Genomic DNA, 21,212 nt, shown 5'->3' with positions numbered 1-21,212 from the left:
TCTTTTGCTGACAAGTGTCATGAGGACCATTTCACTCCACTTCTTTTATTGACAAGTGTCATGAGAACCACTTTCAGTGCTTAGTTCTCTTAATTTTCTTAATTTTCTTTAAAAACAAAACCAACATATTAATTAGGAACGGAGGGAGTATTAAAAAGTCATATATTTCAAAGGCCAAGATCATTTTTTATAGGTATGCTAAACGTATCCCAAGTCTTAAGATAATGTCTCAATGTCCTTTCTCCACCAAAAGTCTCGTTGAAGCTTATTTATATACTTTACAAGAACAAATGTAAGACCACAGGATTCATATGATATCTGATTGAAATAAGTCTCTTTGAAATCTTACTTATATCCTAAACTACTGAACTCTTTAATGTGAAATCAAAGTAGAAATGTCTGAAATTACTGCATGAGACTAATGAGTCGTGTTCGTCTCCAACAAGTCTCTCTCCCTTCTAGCAACACTAACTTATAACTCCAAAAACCTGCTTTGCCCCCAGTAAAATATACATACTCCAATATCTTGGTAGATTGTAGTACTTGTCAACAATCTTTTGACAATTAAGATCAAAGTTTCCAGTAACTTTTCAACAGTATCATTTAATTCGTCTTACTTGCACCTACTAAATTTCAGTACCCAATACCTATGAGCCTAGTGTATTGTTGTTTCTTTGGATAATGTATGAAAAGGGAATGGACTGCGACCTACAAAATTCTATCTCGTCAATCTTAAGGACCCCATGCATAAAAAAAGATCTAGTTAAAGAAGGTTCTACTAGTACAGATGTACAAAGAACCCAATGGGGACAAGCGGTACACTCATACTTACTTTTTTTTGGTGAACATAAAAGGTTAGCTAAAGGTCATCGTCTAAATTATGGTCCTTATACTGACAAGTTGGTAAAATTTTGTACTTTTCTCGTATAGTAGGGCGATGGGAGTTAAATGGCATTTATGATTTTTTAGGTGACGTAGGCTCAAAGACCAGGCGGGTTGTAAGAAGAGATGAATCCAATGATGAGGTGGTCTTTATTAAGTCTTACTGTTTGGAAGTCTGATTTTACAAAATGAGGTCAAAGAGAAGTAGCAGCAACAGCAAGAGCCAAGGGAGACAAGGTCGGGGGTAGGCGACCGAAGCCTAGAAAGTCTTCACCTACTCCTTCCCACGTAATACGTCCATCTTTTTTATCTGCGACTTCCTAACTGTTTCTTGCCCGTTAATTTCTTGTCGTCAACCATCTGGTGATTCTGGTCCTTCTTTTAAATGTGGTGGATTTCTACCCTATTTACAACAAGTGTGCTGGTGAAATAGGACCCATCCTATCATGACCTCATCTGGTGAAAGCATAAAACTGAAATCTCTAAATCTACCAAAAACTAAAAAATTGTAACCAACCCCGATTAGTCCAGTTGACCGGGGTTGAGCTCCCGAATTATAAGTTAGAGGTTTAGTTTCTCAGCTGAAACTGAAGATACCGTAATGTAATAAATCCAATAACACTAGATACGGTTTTTTGTAAGAAGACAGTTTGCGTATGGAATTCCAGAATGACTTTTATAAGCAGAAAAATAGATTTTTTGTAAAATAAAATATCTGAATTTCTGATTTTTATTTTTGGAAAAACAAAAATCAAAAACATAATTATATCCAAACACGCTATAACTATAATTATGACTCTTTATAAGCTTTATTTGATTTATTGCATCTAAAACACAGTAATTAAATAAATCAAAAACAATATTCATTGTTTTCCACGTAAGAAAAATCAACATCACCACTTACATTTACATTAGCTACTGTGTGTCTTTCAAAATGTATTATGGGGTATGCCGCCAAGCAAACGGTCCATCTGAATAAGGTAACATCACTGTTACTCTGACTAGAAAATAATAGTTCATGATTGCATCATGGGTCGGCTGCCAACATAAAGTTGGTGTGCCACAGAAAAAAAAAATTCTGTTTTTAAGAGAACTATATGATGCTACTCCTTCTAGAGAAGATTTGTCCCGCATGGCTTTCTTTGTATCAGGATCCACAGTGTTTTTGATCCCAAATCTCAGGCGCGCCTTTGGCCCATTGATTAGTCATCCGAAAGCCGCCTAAAATCTTATTTTATGCCTACTTTTTGGAAAGTTCTGCCACTAGGCAGAGTCGCCACTGTTGCACTTACCAATGACTACGGGCCAGTTTTGGGGCTGTGCTGCATAAAAAAGAAAATGAAGGTGCAGTGCTTCTTGGGATATTATTACCTTTGTGATTCCAGAGTCCAGACGGCCCTTTTCGAGAATTGGGGTCTAGAATATTACACAGTAATGTGGAAATTTAGCAGCTATTGTCCCTTTTTTTAAAGAATCCTTTTCTTATTTGACTAAAATGTATATGCTAAAATTTAGCATCTACCAAGGTTTGCCATTATCTAAACTTTAAAAAAATGGTAATTTTGGTTATCAAAATGTGTTTAGTACGACTGAAGTACAACATGCAATTAGGTTAATTACAACTTTCATTTAATCCGATAGCAGTATACAAAAATGTAAGTGGATTTAGGCTAAGTCTTATGAGGTAGATTTGGCTTCTACCTTAGACAAAAAGCATTGCAAATTTTTCTCAAAGCGTTGTCTATTCTTCAACACTACTTCTCTTTTCATATATCTTGAATGTCAACTAGTAGCGAGATAGTTTCGTTGTTCCATTCAGCGCAACCAAAATTCAACCTTTTGCGGAATAGTTCAGCGAGATTGTTTTATTTTTTGATCTGACGGCTGAGATGGTTGCATTGTTCCATTCAGCGCGACCAAAATTCTACCTTTCTCGGAATGGTACAGCGCATCTAGATGCTAGATTGGAATGACCATATGACTTGGGTGGGTATTCTAGCTGACATGGACTTCCAATCTAGATGCTAGACTTGAAGGCCATAAGAATAAACCTTAGAAGCAAGGTTAAGGGGTGTCAAAAATAGATAAAATTACGAAATTATCCTTGCGGATTCTAATTCTAATTAAAATGAACCCAATTTATTTTCTAATATCATTTTTATTTTCATCTTCTCCATCGTCCTCTATCCTAACGAACAACTGGTTCTCTCTTCATCCATCTTCATCGATCAAACGAAAAATACTCGTCGATTCGAAATTTTCATTGTGATTAATCTTCAAACATGCGGAAGCGTATAAAACACACTAAGAGAAAACCTAATTGTGATGCCCCTAATATTGGAAAGACTATGCATGCGCAACAATACAAGCGGGAAAAAAAATCAGTGGGTGAAGAAAAAATCTATGAAAGCGAAGAAACTGAAGAAATGACGAGATTCAGAAAGTAAGTGATTACACAAACTCAATCCAATACCTTATTTTGTTGTTTGAATGTCAAATTAGGAAGAATAATCGAAATTGTTGAATTGCAGTTATGTGTCGTCAGGGTATCTCTTCGTCTACCATGACAAACTTTCATGTTTAATTTTAGTCATCATCTTCCTAGGATGAATATCGTGACTATTTTTCATCTCTGAAAGTCACATTCACAGGGTCGTCATGATGTTCATCCCAAAACCGTGACAACTATGATTAGTCGTCAGGTTATGCAAATCTAAATCATCCCAACGACTGTCAAAAACTTATTTTCCTACATTCCATTTTTTAATTAGTCGTTAAGGTTTTGAAAACCTATGGTCGTCGGTCTGATATAATTTCGACCCTGATGACCAACAACTAGCAAAATTCAATGTTTTTTGTGTCTATTTTTGATATTGGTCGTCATGTCTGTGAAATTATAACCTTGACGACTAAGTCCATAAGATAGTTAGTCGTCATTATGTTTGACTATCGACCTTGACGACTAATTGCAATGTAATGTCACTGTTTCTGAGTATGTAGTTTGTATATGCAATTTTAATTGACTCCTTATATATTATGTTATTCTTTAGGCTCCAAAATGTAAATAAAGGAAAGAAACATGCTACTCCTCCTTCGAAACCTCCTCGCAACACTTAGAGGAGATTTTGTGGAGTCGGGAACGTTTAAAATACGCGAACCAAACGGCATTCAACTATCGTCATCTGAAGAACAAAGTGATTCCAATGAAACTGATGAACACCAATCAATTCCACCTAGTAGAGGAGGTAATAATGATGATGATGATCAAGGAATATCGACTTCTAGAGGAAGTAAAGATGATGATGATCAAGGAATTTCAGCTGCTGAAGGAGGTAATCATGATGAGGATGATGACGAGGATGATGATGGGATTCATGATGATAGAGATGATAGAGAAGGTGAAGGTCTTGAGAAAATAACGAAGAAGATGAAGTTCTTGAAGAAGGTAACGGTCTAGAAAAAAGGCTTCGGGTGGAACTAGTAGCATAAAGTTCAACGGAAAAGAAGGATAAGAAACCAAATAAGCCTTTGATTTTCACATGTCGCTCCATAACATGAAGATGACTGAAAAAACAGGTGATTCACTCATTGGGTTACCCGAAGATGGTGGACCTGTGCTCTTCGAATACAAAAACTCGTGGGTATATCAAATCTATTGTACGATTGTAAGTAATCTCGATCTCACTTTTTATTATTTAGTTATTCTCTATAATTTGCTATAAGTGTTGTGTTTATACTTTTTTTGTTACTGTGTTGTGTTTTTATGGAAGTAAAAATAGGATTATTAGAATACCATCTGTTGTTTTGAGGCGTCAAGCTTCGAGTACTCTTATAAAGACTTAGGCACTAAAGAATGAATGTCAGGTTGTGAAAGATATTGTCAAAAACTCTAGGTTGTGACCCGAGGTGAAGATTTCAGTTGTTGGGTATGACAAAGTTGTCTTACCAGGAAAATTGCTTCCGTTGTCGATCTTATGGGCATATATAAAGCCAAACTAATTCTTGGTTTCGCATGTTTCCTTTCGAATACACTGATGGATGATCCTTTTCCAAAGCTTCATGGTATGGCTCATCAACTTGATGCCTCTATAATTCGAGCAGTTCTGAATATCCCCTTTGTTTTTGAAAATCGGGAAAATAACGCTTCTTCGCCAATCCTCCGGCATCCGATTTTCCTGGAAGATTCCTTCATCTCCCAGACACTTCCACACCTTGATAGGTATGTTATCAGGTCCCAATGCCTTACCCCTTTTGGTCCCTCTTAGGGCCTCCTTTACTTCACTATCGTCGATGTTTCGGATAACGGTGTCCTCTCTCGTGTTCACAAGGTTGGAGTTTCCCCCAAGATGAGTTGAAGGAGTACCACTTCCTCCGTTGAAAAGAACGTCGAAATACTCCTTCCATCGTTCCCTTATCTCTGAGTCTTCCACCAAAACACGACCGTCTGCATCCTTAATGCATTTGACCTGGATTACATCGCGCGTCTTCCTCTCCCTTAGACGAGAAATCTTGTAAATATCCTTCTCGTCCCCAACCGTGCTAATCTTACGGTAAATCCCTCATAAGCGCGTGCTTTCGCAATGCTCATTACCCGTTTTGCCTTCTTTTTGGCCGATTTATCTCTCTGTAGATTCTCTTCTCTTTCATGTGCCTGAGCCTCTCTGAAACAGTCTTTCTTTTCTTTGATAGCTTGTTGCACTTGTGGATTCCACCACCAAGTGTCTTTTGGGTCTCGTTTTCCTCCTCCTCTTGATTCTTATAGCACCTCTACACCTAGTTGTTGGAGTCGACTAGCTGTTTCCTTCCGCATATGCGCCCGCATCACCTTCCTCACAGAGTATACCGTTTAAAAGCACTTTCTCACTGAAAACCCCAGCAATATCCTCCTTGAGATTCCACCATTTAGTCCTTGGTGGATTAACGCATCTTTTTCGCTGGAGACACGTCTCTAGATAGAAGTCAGCCACTAGGAGTTTATGTTGTGTGTCCACACCATCCCCAGGGAACACCTTGCAGTCAGAACACTCTTTCCTATCATCCCTCCTTGTGAGAGTAAAATCGATTTGTGTCTCATGATGCGCGTTCACATAGGTAACCAGAAAATAGTCCCTTTTCTGAAAGAAGGTGTTCATGATCATAAGATCGTACGCCACTGCGAAGTTCAGAAAGTCTTCAACCAAACACTCCATGGGCCTTATTGTATACCCTTCCGGACGAGCCGAAATGTCCGTTAAAGTCTCCTCCAATTAACATCTTTTCTCTTGCGGGCACACTGCTTACTAATCCATCCAGGGCATCCCAAAAAGCCAACTTGTACGCCTGAAGAGCGATCGTGTGGCGGTAAGCACTAATAACGTAAAAAGCCATCTTACCTAACAAAAGCCTCACGAGGATTAATCTGTCTCCTTGTCTTCGAACTTCGACGACTTTCTACGCCAGGTTCTTGTTGATTAAGATGCCCACTACACTCTGATAGGTTCTTTCTCCCGACAACCAAAGCTTAAAACCTGTGCCTTCTACTTCCCTTGCTATCTGGCTCGGACACTTTGTCTCCTGAACGCAAAGGATGTCCACCTTCCTCTTGCGCGCCATATCTGTCAGCTCCATAATCTTACCCATCAACGATCCTACGTTCCAACTACCCATGCGAATCCTAGTTGTCCTAATTGACCTAGTTGACGCGACTAGCCTCCTTGCCCCCCGCACCCCTTGGTGATGCGAAGACCTTTAACTATTTGACACTATATCGGGGCGTCGACATAGTAACCCTTGAAAACTTGACACTGGACTCGGGCGATTCGGCGCGTCATAAAAGATATCGGAAGTTTCAGTACGGGGTGACGACCCAGCCCTAGCTAAATTTATCGCTCCACCCAGGATCGGGCTCGGCGCGTCGATACCGCTGGTACGCGCTCACAAATTATCGGTAATTGTCATATTCATAGAAGGTTTGACTGCTTTCACATTGGTCTTATCGATACCAACAACCCGCTCCTTTAGTCGTGGCTGGGGTACAGTCTGTGCGGGGAGAACATATAGGCGGGGTTCAAGGTTGCGGCGTTTGCCGCACAAAATCGGAAAAATTCTTTCCAAGCAAACAGTGACTAGTTTCCCCTCCTATCACCTCGTTGGGATCGCCTAGACGCGACTTAGGGAAGGTGTTAGTCAGTTACCTAGTGTGCCTAAGTACTCTGGCTTGTCGTTCGCCGCCCAGGGCAGAGAGCCAACAAGCACTAGAGAACCAAACACCACCGATGCGCCAACACATATTGTCTTCCAACGATCGTCAATAGTAGCACCAGTAACTCAAGTCAGTTAAGACAACAGATATCAGAGCACCAGGGACGAACCGTTCCAGGCGGACATGCTGAGCGTGCATCGAACAACAATCTCGATTACCTCTTCAGTACCTTTCCAGATTCATCTTCGGGAAAGACCTGTTGGTTCATGTACATATCTTACGGAGAAGGTATCGTTAATTGTCCCTCGAAGTCGTGAACAAGTGAAAAAATACTGGCCTATTGTGAAGGAGGGACCTCCAAACCCTAGCTATGCAGGCAGCAAGATCGTGAAGGGGAGGACTCCTCCCTGTAGTCCTGCAGTCCTGGGCAGGAATATAGTGGGTATGCTACACTAACTGTCGCGAATACGTAAACCCTGCTGGAATAGTGTGCCCACTCCCTATTCCACCCGCGACACGGAATGTGCCAAGGATTGAATATTGTCTCCGCACAGGTTGCCCAGGCTGGCGAGCCGGCGTAGAAACTTAGCAATACTTTTATGAGATAGGATCTTCACGAGATATTATCTCTGCCCTACCCCGACTTGCTCGGGACTAAAGGGGTTTGGTTTCTGGAGGAATTGGGAAATCCAGATACTATACGCTTTCGACGATAATCTTCCATACACATTAAGAACTTATACTGAACTAGATTTATATAAATGGAGTATTTTATGAGATCTCCAAACCTGTAAGTGAAGACTCGATATGACCCGTGAATGAAGATTCCTAGCCAACCGGACTAAATCCTGATGATTACGTCATTTCAGTTTGACCTTCTGATTTCAAAACAAATTTCTTCTTCTTCTTCCAGTTCATTTACTGAGAAGTCGGGTTTTTGTTGGTCTCCCAATGCCATAGCGGCCATCTAATTTTATACGGAAAATAACCCTTGGCATATGACGATTACCCTTGATAATTTATTCCATACACTTGTATTTGTTTTTTTGTCACTCCCAGTGACCATTTTTTTACTTAAATTTCCCCATTTTCGCCTTAAATTTTTTAAAAAACAGTTTAATAGGATTGTAGGGGAGTAGAGTGTCGTCACTTGAGCACTTTACCAGAAGCACACAATACACTGCCTTCGACAACCCGTCTCTTCCAGGAAACAGAAAGATTTAGGCACGTTTAGTTTTTTTCGGACTTAGTTTAGTTTTAGCCACCATTTTGGGTGCACTGGTCAAGGGTGTCGGCCCATAAAACAAAAGTATTTTTTTCACCACCACCACCAACTTGTGAAGACCACTTTCCCTTTCATCTCCTCATATTCCCAATCACAAAACTCTACTTATAATTTCTCACCTTTCACACATCTTCCCCAACATATCCCTTCCACAATCTCATTTCCACACCCCCTATTTAAAGCAAAAAGAGAAACCCAAAGCAAGAATGAGAGCTATTCTTAAAAACAGCAACAAGCAGCTCTGAACAACAAAAACTTAAGAACTGGTCCTCCTCCTCTTCTCTTTCAACTCGAGTTTGCTTACCATCTCAGCCTTCTTCAACAACTCTCTAGAATTCAACTCATTACCTAAAAACATTTATGTTTTATAAAGACTGGGTTTCTTGATCCTGAGCTCTCAACAACCCTAACAAAGTACATTTTCAGAGATAATTCTTTGAATTCGTTTTCTGAAAGGTGAGAAATAAATTGGATAAAGATGGACGGATTAGGGAGAAGTATAAGTAGGAGTATGAGTAGAACGAATTGGGGAATGGAAGATGTGTTTTCAAGATCATCAATGTCAAATAGACATGTAAATGATGATGAAGAAGCGTTAAGATGGGCGGCGTTAGAGAAATTACCGACTTATGATCGATTGAGAACTAGTATTTTACAATCGTATGTCGATAATGAACAACAACAACATCAGAATCAGAATAATCGACAGCAGGTTGTTAATAAAGAAGTGGATGTTCGTAATTTGGATGTTAATGAAAGATTAGCTTTTATTGAAAGGATTTTCAAAGTTGCTGAAGAAGATAATGAAAAGTTCTTGAAGAAATTCCGTAATCGTATCGACAAGTAAGTCCATTTTTCAATTTTTATTAGAATTTTTTGATAAGTTTAAACAATTTCTTTTCTCTGATCGGCGAAAAGAAATTTCATTATATTTTTAATTTTTGAAAAACATTTCAAACTACGATAAAATCTACAATGGGTGATATGATTATTGCCACACATGTTACAAAACGTGTTGAAGCGATCAAAGTATAATTTTGACTAATTAAGAAGTTTCTTTGTATCATTTTAGGGTTCATCTTTATGATTATCTTCTTTTCTTATTTTATTCTGCACATTATCATCATCTTCTTGTGTTTTTTTCTTTGTAATGGTTGGAGTTGTTGCATGTCTTTTCTTTTTGGTATTCTTCTTCCCACTTACATGCTTAATTAAATAAGTACGTATAGGGTGCTAATCTTTTTCAAGAATACTCTAGTCATTTTTACATTTCCTTCTCCATAAATTATAACTAAACAAACTAACAATTTTTAATCAATAAAATATACAGTATTCGAACTCAGATCACGTTTCGGATCGGATATTATGCAATTTTCAACACGTTAAGTTCACTGACTGTTCTTGAACTGAAAATCAAACTCTTATCTGCTTCATTTTCCAAGTTAGGTGACCTTGACAAAACTAAAGCATCAATAATTAAAATTTTGTTTTCTACTCCGGAAGCCATTTTACAACTTGTGTTAATTTTAATTATGGACAAGACTGAGTCAATGCGAGTTAACCGAGTCAATGACGAGCTTGAGCGATTTGATTAACTGATGATTTCATTGGTTTTTGGTGGAAATGCAGGGTTGGAATCAAGTTACCAACAGTGGAAGTAAGATATGAGCATTTAAGAATTGAAGCAGATTGTCATGTTGGGGGTAGAGCACTTCCAACACTGATAAACACAGCAAGAAACATAGCTGAATCGGCTCTTGACACAGTTGGAATCAGTCTAACTAAAAGAACCAAGCTCACTATTCTTAAAGATGCCTCTGGAATTCTAAAACCTTCAAGGATGACACTCTTGTTAGGTCCTCCGTCGTCCGGTAAAACGACTTTGTTACTCGCGCTAGCCGAAAAGCTGGATCCTGGTCTAAAGGTGTGTGACTAATTTAACTAATCTAGTACTAGCTAGTTGCATTATTGGCCTAGGCCTAGTACCATGACATTGACATAATTTGACCTAGCTATTGACTCAAATGTGTTAATTTTACTGAAGTGTAATTGTTTTCTACTGCAGGTAAAAGGAGAGATAACCTATAATGGGCATAAACTCAAAGAATTTGTACCGCAGAAAACCTCAGCTTATATCAGTCAAAATGATGTTCATATTGGAATAATGACTGTTAAAGAAACTCTAGATTTCTCGGCAAGATGTCAAGGGGTTGGATCACGATACGGTAAATTTTATTTCAAAATTTCTTAACACAAAATTCATTCTGTCATTTTACTTGAAATTTCGATTTTAACCATAACGGACATCGTGTAAACAGATTTGTTAACGGAGTTGGCGAAGCGAGAAAAAGATGCAGGCATATTCCCTGAGGCTGAAGTTGATCTCTTCATGAAAGTAATAAAAATGCAAGTTTAAAGAAATTTACTGCCTTCAAATAAGTAGTTTACTGCAGAAAACTAAATTAACTGTTTTCTTTTTGTTTAGGCTACGGCAGTTGAAGGAGCTGAGAGCAGTCTTATAACTGATTACACTCTAAAAGTAAGTTATTGTTAATTAATCTTCATATAATTATTTAAGTTTTTGGAGAAATATATTCAAACATTTAAGACTTTTGGAACATGAAATGATTTGACATTTAAGTTTTACATTGTGCAAACGGACAATAATTTACATTATAATCTTTCTAATGTTCTTAAATTTTTTGATTATGCAGTTACTCGGGCTAGAAGGGTGTAGGGATATCATTGTCGGAGACGAAATGATTCGAGGAATATCCGGCGGCCAAAAGAAGCGTGTAACTACAGGTTCAATTTCTTCCTACTTCCACATTTTTCCTTAAAAGAACTACTATTGATGATAAATAAATAAACTTTAGAGTAGACAGAATTTCTTTTCACTTAAAAAATGTTTATGGAAATTTTCCAAGAATTAAGATTAAAGAAGTGTAAAATGGAAGTCTAGTTGGAGAGATTCGATATGGAAGTACTAAAAAAATAATAATGAAATCTTAGGACTAAAAATACAATAAAACAAGAACAACCACTCATGATAGCTAGCTGCTCCACTTTAACTAAAGTTTTTCTTTTTGCAAGGAAACTTTAACTAAAGTCCTCAAAACATTATCAAAAATCATGGAGCATGATGGCAGAATATTTCTTGTCATTTGGTTTTTGGGACCCTATTATGACATATATATATATATAGATTAGGAGAAGTGGGTTGATTAGGCATTGGATTAACGTTTAATCTAATTATAATCTTAGAGTAAATTTCAAGAAAATCAAAAGTAAAATGTGGGGTTTGCCTTTCAAAAGCGACTTGTTGCGCAATTTGCCGTCGGTTTGTTATCTGAAGCATGATGTTGTAGTAAAGAAGTGAAATAACCCTGAAAGTGATGGTACCTGTAATATGACTTTAAAACTCGTCAACACCAAATTTTTTATCAATTAAAAAAACACACTAAATAACTCTTCAAAAAAAAATTACAGGGGAAATGATAGTGGGACCAACAAAGACATTGTTCATGGATGAGATATCAACAGGGTTGGACAGTTCAACAACATTTCAGATAGTCAAGTGTTTGCAACAAATTGTGCATTTGACTGAGGCCACCATTTTGATGTCACTGCTTCAGCCAGCGCCTGAGACATTCGACCTATTTGACGACATTATTTTGTTATCCGAAGGTCAAATTGTTTACCAGGGTCCACGTGAACACGTCGTCGAGTTCTTCGAATCATGTGGCTTCAGATGTCCTGAAAGGAAGGGCACTGCTGATTTTCTTCAAGAGGTAACATCAAGAAAAGATCAAGAACAATATTGGGTAGACAAGAATAAAAAGTACAGGTACATACCCGTTAGCGAATTTGCAAACCGGTTCAAGAGGTTCCACGTCGGGCTACGTCTAGAAAACGAGCTATCAATCCCTTACGACAGGAGCGTGAGCCACAGAGCAGCTCTAATCTTTAACAAAGATTCAGTCCCTACTAAAGAACTCCTCAGAGCAAATTTTGCTAGAGAATGGCTTCTTCTACAAAGGAACTCATTCGTGTATGTTTTCAAGACAGTTCAAATCATCATTGTTGCTCTCATCACGTCGACTGTGTTCTTAAGGACTAGAATGAAAACAAGGAACCAAGAGGATGGTGGACTCTTTATCGGTGCTCTTATCTTTGGCATGGTCACTAATATGTTTAATGGGTTTGCTGAGCTCTCACTAGTCATTGGCAGACTTCCAGTGTTTTATAAGCATAGAGATCTGTTGTTCTATCCAGCATGGACTTACACTCTCCCTGACTTCCTACTGAAAATCCCAATTTCAGTACTTGAGTCCCTAGTTTGGATGATCATGACCTATTTCACCATTGGGTTCGCACCCGAAGCTAGCAGGTACTAAACCTGAACAACATCTTAGAAGTTCATTTTCCAGTCCGACAATGCAGATTTTTCTGTTTGATGGTGCTAATTCTTTAACTCTTTGCAGGTTTTTCAAGCAATTCTTGCTCGTATTCTTGATTCAACAAATGGCTGCTGGACTTTTCAAAGCCACTGCCGCAGTGTCAAGGAGTATGATGATTGCTAATACTGGAGGAGCTCTTTCTCTTCTTCTCATCTTTCTACTTGGTGGTTTTATCCTTCCTCAGAGTAAGTGAATTCTTATTTATCATTATGATTTATGATTTATAAAACTACATACAAATTTACTTAGTGTTTGCATCATGTTTTCCCTTCTTTTTGCAACAGACTTGATTCCAAAATGGTGGATTTGGGGTCACTGGGTCTCGCCTCTTTCTTACAGTGTGAAAGCATTGGCAGTTAATGAGATGTTTTCCCCTAGGTGGATGAACCAACTGGTAGGTTGCCTATTAGTTTATGTTCATAGTCAAAAAATATACAAGTACATTCCATTTTGGGTTGAAAAGCAAGATGTGGTTTCCAATAAGTATGTGAATGAAATTTACAGGTAGACGGCGTTCCGTTGGGCATCCAAGTACTTAGGAACTTCGCTATCTACCCATTGGAGTATTGGTACTGGATTGGTGCTGCTGCCCTTTTCGGGTTCACTGTTCTATTTAACATTATCTTCACGCTCGCGCTAATGTACCTAAATCGTAAGTGCTTTCTCATATCTTTGGAATGTTCAACTGTGCATATTTTTGAATTGGATTATCCAAAATCAGTATTGTTTACTTGGATCAATTTCGTGTCCATGCAACAGCTGTTGGGGGACCTCAAGCTATAATAAGTGATGAAACAGCTGACGAAATGGAAACAATCCCTGAAGGAACAAAAGAAGAACCAAGGCTTAAACCATCGCGGTCGAAAATTGATGCAGTACCTAGATCTTTGAGGGAAGCCGATGGAAACAATTCGAGTAAGTACCAAAAAGACGAGATTTATGAGAAGAAAATCTATTTAGACTTCATATACAAATTCTCATGCATAGAGATGATTTTCTGCTTTTTCAGGAGAGATGGCGCTACAAAGAATGAGTAGTGTAATGAGGTCGCATGGGAATGGTAGTAGACATGTTGATTCTTTTGACGGAGCAAACGGTGTTGCTGCAAAGAAAGGAATGGTTCTTCCATTCACACCTCTAGCCATGTCCTTCAACGCCGTAAATTACTTCGTCGACATGCCTCCTGTAAGACTAATATTTTCTGACAACTCTAAACTTTTTGATCTTTGACATAATTTTTGAAGTTAAAACTTAAAAATGAGTAAACTCTGACTAAGAAATTTCAAATTTTACAGGAAATGAAAGCTCAAGGAGTTCCAGAAGACAGATTACAACTACTAAGAGAAGTGACTGGAGCTTTCAGGCCTGGTGTCCTAACTGCACTAATGGGAGTTAGTGGAGCAGGAAAAACAACACTTATGGATGTTCTTGCCGGACGAAAAACTGGAGGTTACATTGAAGGAGATGTCAAAATTTCCGGGTACGTCAAGAATCAAGAGACTTTCGCAAGAATTTCAGGATACTGTGAACAAAATGATATACACTCTCCACAAGTTACTGTTAGAGAATCCTTAATCTATTCTGCATTTCTGCGTCTCGACAAGGAGATCAAGGCAGAGGATAAGATGGTAAGATAGTGTTCTTTTATTTCAGATGACCGATATTGAATTTTGAGCACCAGGTTTAATTTTAACCTTTCGAATGTTTCACAGATCTTCGTTGATGAGGTAATGGACCTTGTAGAACTTGAGAATTTGAAGGATGCTATAGTTGGACTTCCAGGAGTTTCAGGACTTTCAACAGAGCAGAGAAAGAGATTGACGATAGCCGTGGAGCTTGTTGCTAATCCTTCTATTATATTCATGGATGAACCAACTTCTGGTCTTGATGCAAGGGCAGCTGCTATTGTTATGAGAGCTGTTAGAAACACGGTTGATACCGGACGGACAGTTGTCTGTACAATTCATCAACCTAGCATTGATATCTTTGAATCTTTCGACGAGGTAACTAGCTCCTCTCTCTTTGAAGCTTTCTCCCAAGTTCTCTCTCAGGAATTTGTAATCTAATGAAATGCATTTTATTGCAACAGCTTTTATTGATGAAGCGGGGAGGTCAAGTTATTTACGGTGGACCTTTGGGCAAGCATTCCCATAAGATTGTTGAATACTTTGAGGTATACAGATGTTTCATTTCTCCGTAACTTTGTTATAGATATGCAATTTACACCGTGCTTAATGTCGGCCTCCATTTCTCATTTTACCTCAGGCTATTCCCGGTGTTCCAAAAATCAAAGAGAAGTACAACCCTGCAACATGGATGCTGGAAGTAAGCAATAATGCAGCTGAAGTTCGTCTTGGGATGGATTTCGCTGAGCACTATAGATCATCTGCATTGTTCGGGTAAGTCAAAATAAACCATCTAGCAGAGCAAACAAGTTATAAAACTGAATTTCATGCTGTTCATCACATGGTTCAAGCTGAAATCTAATATAGTTTACTTTTTTGGATTATAAACAGACGAACCAAGGAAATGGTGAAGGAGCTAAGCACACCACCCCCAGGATCAAAAGATCTTTATTTTCCTACTCAATATTCTCAATCAACATGGGGTCAATTCAAATCTTGCCTTTGGAAACAATGGTGGACTTACTGGAGAAGTCCAGATTATAATCTTGTCAGATACTTTTTCACCTTGGCTGCTGCTCTCTTGCTCGGGACAGTCTTTTGGCAGGTTGGAACCAAAAGGTATGCATCAGTCCACATATCTCTATTGGCCTAACTTTAAACAGAGTACAATGACATATAGGAGTTAAATGGTTATGTGACTGTTCATTGGAGCTAAACCTGTACTCTTTCTATGACACAGGGATTCCTCGACCGATTTGAATATTATTGTTGGTGCCATGTATGCTGCTGTATTGTTTGTTGGTATCAACAATTGTTCGACCGTGCAACCAATTGTTGCTATCGAAAGAACAGTTTTCTATCGAGAAAGAGCTGCAGGAATGTACTCAGCACTACCATATGCTATTTCACAGGTAATTTGGTGTTCAGAAGTCAAAATAGCTTATGTTCGATTTTTACGCGTAATTGTGCTTCAGTCCTGAAGATTTTGATGTTGTAATGCAGGTTGTTACTGAAATACCATACGTACTGGTTCAAACTACATATTACACACTTATTGTGTATGCAATGATCAGCTTTCAGTGGACAGTAGCGAAGTTTTTCTGGTTCTACTTTGTAACCTTCTTTTCGTTCCTTTACTTCACTTATTACGGAATGATGACGGTCTCTATCACACCGAACCACCAAGTTGCAGCAATCTTCGCAGCCGCTTTCTACTCACTCTTCAATCTCTTCTCCGGTTTCTTCATTCCCAGACCTGTAAGTTCACTCACCCTTTACTAAATTCCCATAAATGGTATCTAGAGATCAATATTTAAGATTACTAATGATATTTAAACTGGTAAAAAAATGCAGAAAATTCCAAAGTACTGGGTATGGTATTACTGGATATGCCCGGTTGCATGGACTGTTTACGGTCTTATTTTATCACAATATGGAGATGTTACTGATACAATCACACTCCCTGGACAATCAAGTCCTAAGGCTATTAACGTTTATGTTCAAGAGCACTTTGGATATCAAACCGATTTCATGGGACCTGTTGCGGGTGTTTTAGTCGGATTCACGGTCTTTTTCGCATTCATGTATGCATATTGCATCAAAACCTTGAACTTCCAAACAAGGTAGACAGAAGCATCACAGAAGGAAATGTAGTCTGAAGTTGCAACCAAGCTGGTTTAGGGAAGGATTATAGAGATCATTGTTAAGAGAATGTTTAGTCAATGTATGCTAGAAATTACCAATCTTTGTGTACATATATGTACGAGGCTATATAAGTAAATATTTTAATAGTTTTGTTTAGATTTTTCATTGTAAATCAAAGGATGAAAGACATCCTTTGTACATCTCAGTTGTATTGATTTTTATTTTTAACAATTTTATAAATGAAAGGGAATTATTCACATTGCTGTGCTGTGCAACTGATTCGCGGATAGCTGGATTGCATTTTCACACTTTTCTTTTCTGGAGTGCATTTTGGCACTTTGCTCAAAGGTGACTGCTTGGTAAATGTCTTCCCAAATGCGAGTCACAATATATCTCATTCTAGTTTCTACCATATCTGCCACTATGTTTCCATCCCCTGTTACAAAGAAAAAAAATCCAAAAAACCAATACAGCTATGGCAGTTCAGTTCTGCATCCTGGAGCAAAGGGTTGCATTTGCCAATGCCATCTTATTCAAATTTCCTTTTGCCTGTCATAAAAACTGAAAGTATCATTTTTTATGAAACAGAGAGAGTATTATTATTCCCTAACAGTCTCTGTTGGGTACAATAATCAAAAACAAAGAAAAATCAAATAAGCAAAAGTTATTGATACTTAGCTCCTTTATAATGGAAGTGATTGCTTTGACGAAACGAACAAGGTCCCCGTATCTCCGCAACAGCAACAAGGCAAAACTTTGGAAAATAGAGTGAGTCACGTGTTCAACACGCTGTCCTTAAGACATTAGCGCCCGGATACACTCAAGAGTGATGCTATAGCCCTCACAGGACGGATATCTCCAGGATAAAACACCCTAATACACCTACTACTAGCATATGTAGTAGATGCTCAACTTGAGCTTGGCAACTCCGAAAAAACCGTTAAGGAAAATCGCGAATGCTTAAAAACCGCTATAAAATATTTTCCCTTAGGGGTCCCTCTAAAATATAGAGCAACCCCTTTCCCATAGATTTTACAAAAGTAGTGAATTTCTTTATATAATTGACAAATACAACTTAAGAAGAAAAACTCCCCGATGTGGGACTAAAAGCTTTATATAGTTTCTTAAAACTACTAAAAATTGGAAACTCCACGATGTGGGAGTAAAAAGTTTCATTCACAAAATAAAACAATAAATTATAATTTTTTATTAAAACTTTAAAAAATTATTTTTTTATTAATTGTTTTCCAACAATCCCCCACATGAATGAAAACTCAATAAAACATGAAAACACAGATAGATCTTGGTAAATAAACATCCCAACCTCACGATCCAAACAGACTGATCGTGCAAGTGTTGAAATCATACTAGTCATTTCTACGTCCTCTCCCTCACACAAAAGTGTGTTGACCCCAGGGTCATACTATGGATTGCATAAATCATAATAGTATTGAGAGCTTTCATCTTTAATTCTCACATGGTGAGACTATAGGTATCTTTCACCAAAGTGAAAAAGCATGAACTAGTGAACCCTTAGTGACCTTTAGGTCCTAAGTTCCAGTAGTACCAAAACCATCAAAATGAAAATCACATAAAAAACGCAGGAAATACCATTTTAGGCAGAGGTGTCCATGAGGTCTTGAACCTTTGCTTAGTGAGATATTACCAGAATTACTTGCTAGAGACAGTGAACTATGTCTTGAACTGCTAGCATTTGATGTAATTCGTGATAACAACCACGGGTGATATCTCCAAGATTGCTGCCAAGCTCGTGCCGTTTTGTCCGTTTTGGCCCTGGACGTATCCTGTTTCTCAGAATGCTCTAGAGAATCAGCTCATATTCTCACAGGAAGCGACCCACTTCCTCATTCAGATAGGTGAGTTTCCATAAAGAGTGTTACTGCTACACCCCACTTCAATCTTAAATTGAAACTATAGAACTCATTAAGACTTATTAAAAAGTCATCCTCCACATGCAGTCACACTATCACGTCTACACCATAGGGAAGGGACATAGAATGAAAATCTCTGATAGTGTTTACCTTTACCCACCACAAATTAGTTGTCTCATTCGAAACCTTGATCATGGGATCTCCAGTCAGCAAGGTTGAGTATCCTTCATGGCAAGTTTAATATATGAGCTTAAGCCCCAACCCCCTCGATGCATTTTTAACTATCTCTTTGTACAAACCTTTCGTCAAAGATTGCGCGATATTCTCCTTGGACTTTATCCAATCAATGGAAATAACGCCGATTGAGATTAGTTATTTCTTAGCTTTAACTATTATAGCTTGGCTAACACAATGTATAGATATAGCTGGCACATGCCTATGCCAAAGAGGAATGTCTTCTAAAAATCATCTTAGGCACTCGGCCCCCTCTCATGCTTTATCTAACGCAATACTCTCAGATTCCATAATGAATTGAGCGATATGTTTGTTTGGAAATCTTCCAACAACAAACCCACATGTTAGAGTGAAACCATATCCACTCGTAGACTTAGACTCCTCTGAGTCAACTATCCAGTTTGCATCATAAAGTCCCAAGGACAACAAGATACCTTTCATAAATCAAAAGAGTATTTTAGGTACCATAATACTCTACTCAGTGCATCTGAATTCTCTTGCTCTGGACTACAATTATATCCACTTAACTTACTCATAATATAGGCAATGTCTGGACTCTTACAGTTCATTAAATTCATCAGACATCCTATAACTTTTGAGTATTCAAGTTAAGATACTCCACTACCCTTATTTTTCTTGAGACTACAAGAATAATCGTACGAAGTACAAGCAGGTTTACAATCAGATTGATTGTATCTCTTAAGCACAACTCAACATAATGAGAACGACTAAGACTTATAAATGTTTGATTATCTTCTAATCCTCATCCCTAAGATTACATCAAAAGGGCCCAAGTCTTTCAAGTCAATGTTCTCATTCAGTGCATCTTTTTAGTGGAATTGATCACATCTATGTTTGTATCAAGCATATCATCAATATACAAGCATACAATTACACAGACATCCTTAACAAGTTACTTGTAAACATACTTGTCAGATTCATTAATTTAAATCCACTATCCATTATCACATGATTAAATTTTCCATGTCACTGTTTACATGCTTATTTGAAAACCATACAAAGATTTTTCAAATTACAAACTTTGTATTCACAACCTTTCACTACAAAGTCTTCAGGTTGATCTATGTAAATTTCTTTACCTAATTCACGGTTTTAGAAAAAGCTGTCTTAACATCCATCTGATGTATCTCTACGTTCTTTATGGCAGCAATAACAATTAGTATCTCAACGGAAGTAATTTCCGTCACAATTGAATTAGAATCAAGGAAATCTACACCTTCTTTTAGTTTATAGCCTTTAGCTACCAACTTAGCTTAATATTTTTCCACAGTTTCATCTACCTATCGTTTCCTCTTAAAGACTCATTTACATCCCATGGTCTTACAACCTGGAGGTAAACTAGCAAGCTCCCAAGTCTGGTTCCAACAGACTGAGTCCATTTCACTAAATGAAGCTTTTTACCAGAATGGGGTTTCAGTAGATATCAAGGCTTCTTTACAAGTCTGTGGCTCGGACTAAGCTAGGCATGTTATGAAGTCGGTTTCATAAGAAGTCTCAAGTCTAATTATTTTACTTCTATTAGGCTCAACATCAACTTCATCTTCCTTTAAAATAAGTTCTGACTATTTGAAAATAAATCTAGGGGATCAACAACACATCTCTAATGAGGTACAGGTTTAGAATAAACATGTTCAAAGAACTCAGCATCCCTAGATTCCGTAATAATATTCACATCAATGTCAGAAAAAATCAGAACACACAACCAAAAATCTATTTGTAGAAGTATACTCAATATACCCTATACGAAAACACAATCAACATTTTTGGTTTCAATCTAGTTCTTTTAGGAAGAGGAATTACAATCTTAATCAAACGCCCCCACACTTTGACACATTCATAAGAAGGTCATCTACCGTTCCATAAACCATATGGAGTTTCATCTGATTCTTAAAAGGGTACTTTATTCAGGATATACTAGTTAAGAGGACTGCCTCCCCCCACAAGGCCGCAGGTAATCCTGAACTAATCAACATGGAAATTATCATCTCCTTAAGGATACGGTTGTTATGTTCAAGGCTTCTAATTGGTTTCCAACTTCAAGTTTATACATCTTAAGGCTTCTAAGGCGTCATCCTTATCCTAAGCAAGTATACAAGATAGTACCTCGTACAATCATCTACGGAAGTTATAACCATCTTTTACCACAGTGGTTTTGGGTTGAACTCATGTCAACTAGGCCTAACTGAATTAATTCTAAAGGCTTATAATTACTCTGAACATTTGTGCTAAAAGATTTTATAGCATATTTTGATTCTTCACAGATTTCACTTTTGTGTTCAAAATCCAAACTAAATTTGGGTACGAAGCCTATGCTAGCCAGTTAAGCATTGACTTAAAGTTTACGGTTCCAAGTCTACCACGTAAAACAATCAATCACACAAAGATATCACAAGAATCAACTACGTTCACATCATCAGTTTTTCCGTTAAGCTTATATAGACCCAAAGTCCTATAACTCTTGCTTAAAAAATCACTGCCTAGTTACAA

The 21,212-nt window shown here is 37.9% G+C and overlaps 2 protein-coding genes across 2 annotated transcripts; both read left to right on the top strand.

The window, feature by feature from the left end:
• Positions 1 to 3,961: 3,961 nt before the first annotated feature.
• Positions 3,962 to 4,339, top strand: LOC113351477 (prostatic spermine-binding protein-like). The gene has a single exon (XM_026595457.1). It carries the CDS (start codon positions 3,962 to 3,964, stop codon positions 4,337 to 4,339), a length of 378 nt encoding a protein of 125 aa, XP_026451242.1.
• A 4,094-nt stretch (positions 4,340 to 8,433) lies between these two features.
• On the top strand, positions 8,434 to 16,734 carry LOC113348171 (ABC transporter G family member 36-like). Its single transcript, XM_026591875.1, has 20 exons — positions 8,434 to 9,191; positions 9,978 to 10,272; positions 10,414 to 10,573; positions 10,667 to 10,743; positions 10,834 to 10,887; positions 11,063 to 11,153; positions 11,838 to 12,738; positions 12,833 to 12,993; positions 13,093 to 13,202; positions 13,313 to 13,460; positions 13,568 to 13,723; positions 13,818 to 13,993; positions 14,104 to 14,436; positions 14,521 to 14,811; positions 14,898 to 14,981; positions 15,074 to 15,207; positions 15,325 to 15,552; positions 15,674 to 15,845; positions 15,937 to 16,191; positions 16,288 to 16,734. Exons 1-20 carry the CDS (start codon positions 8,827 to 8,829, stop codon positions 16,558 to 16,560), a joined length of 4,464 nt encoding a protein of 1,487 aa, XP_026447660.1. The 5' UTR covers positions 8,434 to 8,826; the 3' UTR covers positions 16,561 to 16,734.
• The last annotated feature ends 4,478 nt before the right edge of the window (positions 16,735 to 21,212 follow it).

This window comes from Papaver somniferum, chromosome 2, assembly GCF_003573695.1.
Source record: "Papaver somniferum cultivar HN1 chromosome 2, ASM357369v1, whole genome shotgun sequence".
NCBI classification, from domain to species: Eukaryota; Viridiplantae; Streptophyta; class Magnoliopsida; order Ranunculales; family Papaveraceae; genus Papaver; species Papaver somniferum.
Note: the sequence above shows the minus strand (reverse complement) of the source record. Positions and strands in the feature narration are given on the sequence as shown.

Coding starts and splice junctions, on each gene's coding strand:
- LOC113351477 (XM_026595457.1), top strand. CDS start 3,962: ATGCTACTCCTCCTTCGAAACCTCCTCGCAACACTTAGAGGAGATTTT.
- LOC113348171 (XM_026591875.1), top strand. CDS start 8,827: ATGGACGGATTAGGGAGAAGTATAAGTAGGAGTATGAGTAGAACGAAT. Junction 9,192..9,977: donor TTCCGTAATCGTATCGACAA/GTAAGTCCATTT, acceptor GTGGAAATGCAG/GGTTGGAATCAAGTTACCAA. Junction 13,461..13,567: donor CGCGCTAATGTACCTAAATC/GTAAGTGCTTTC, acceptor TCCATGCAACAG/CTGTTGGGGGACCTCAAGCT.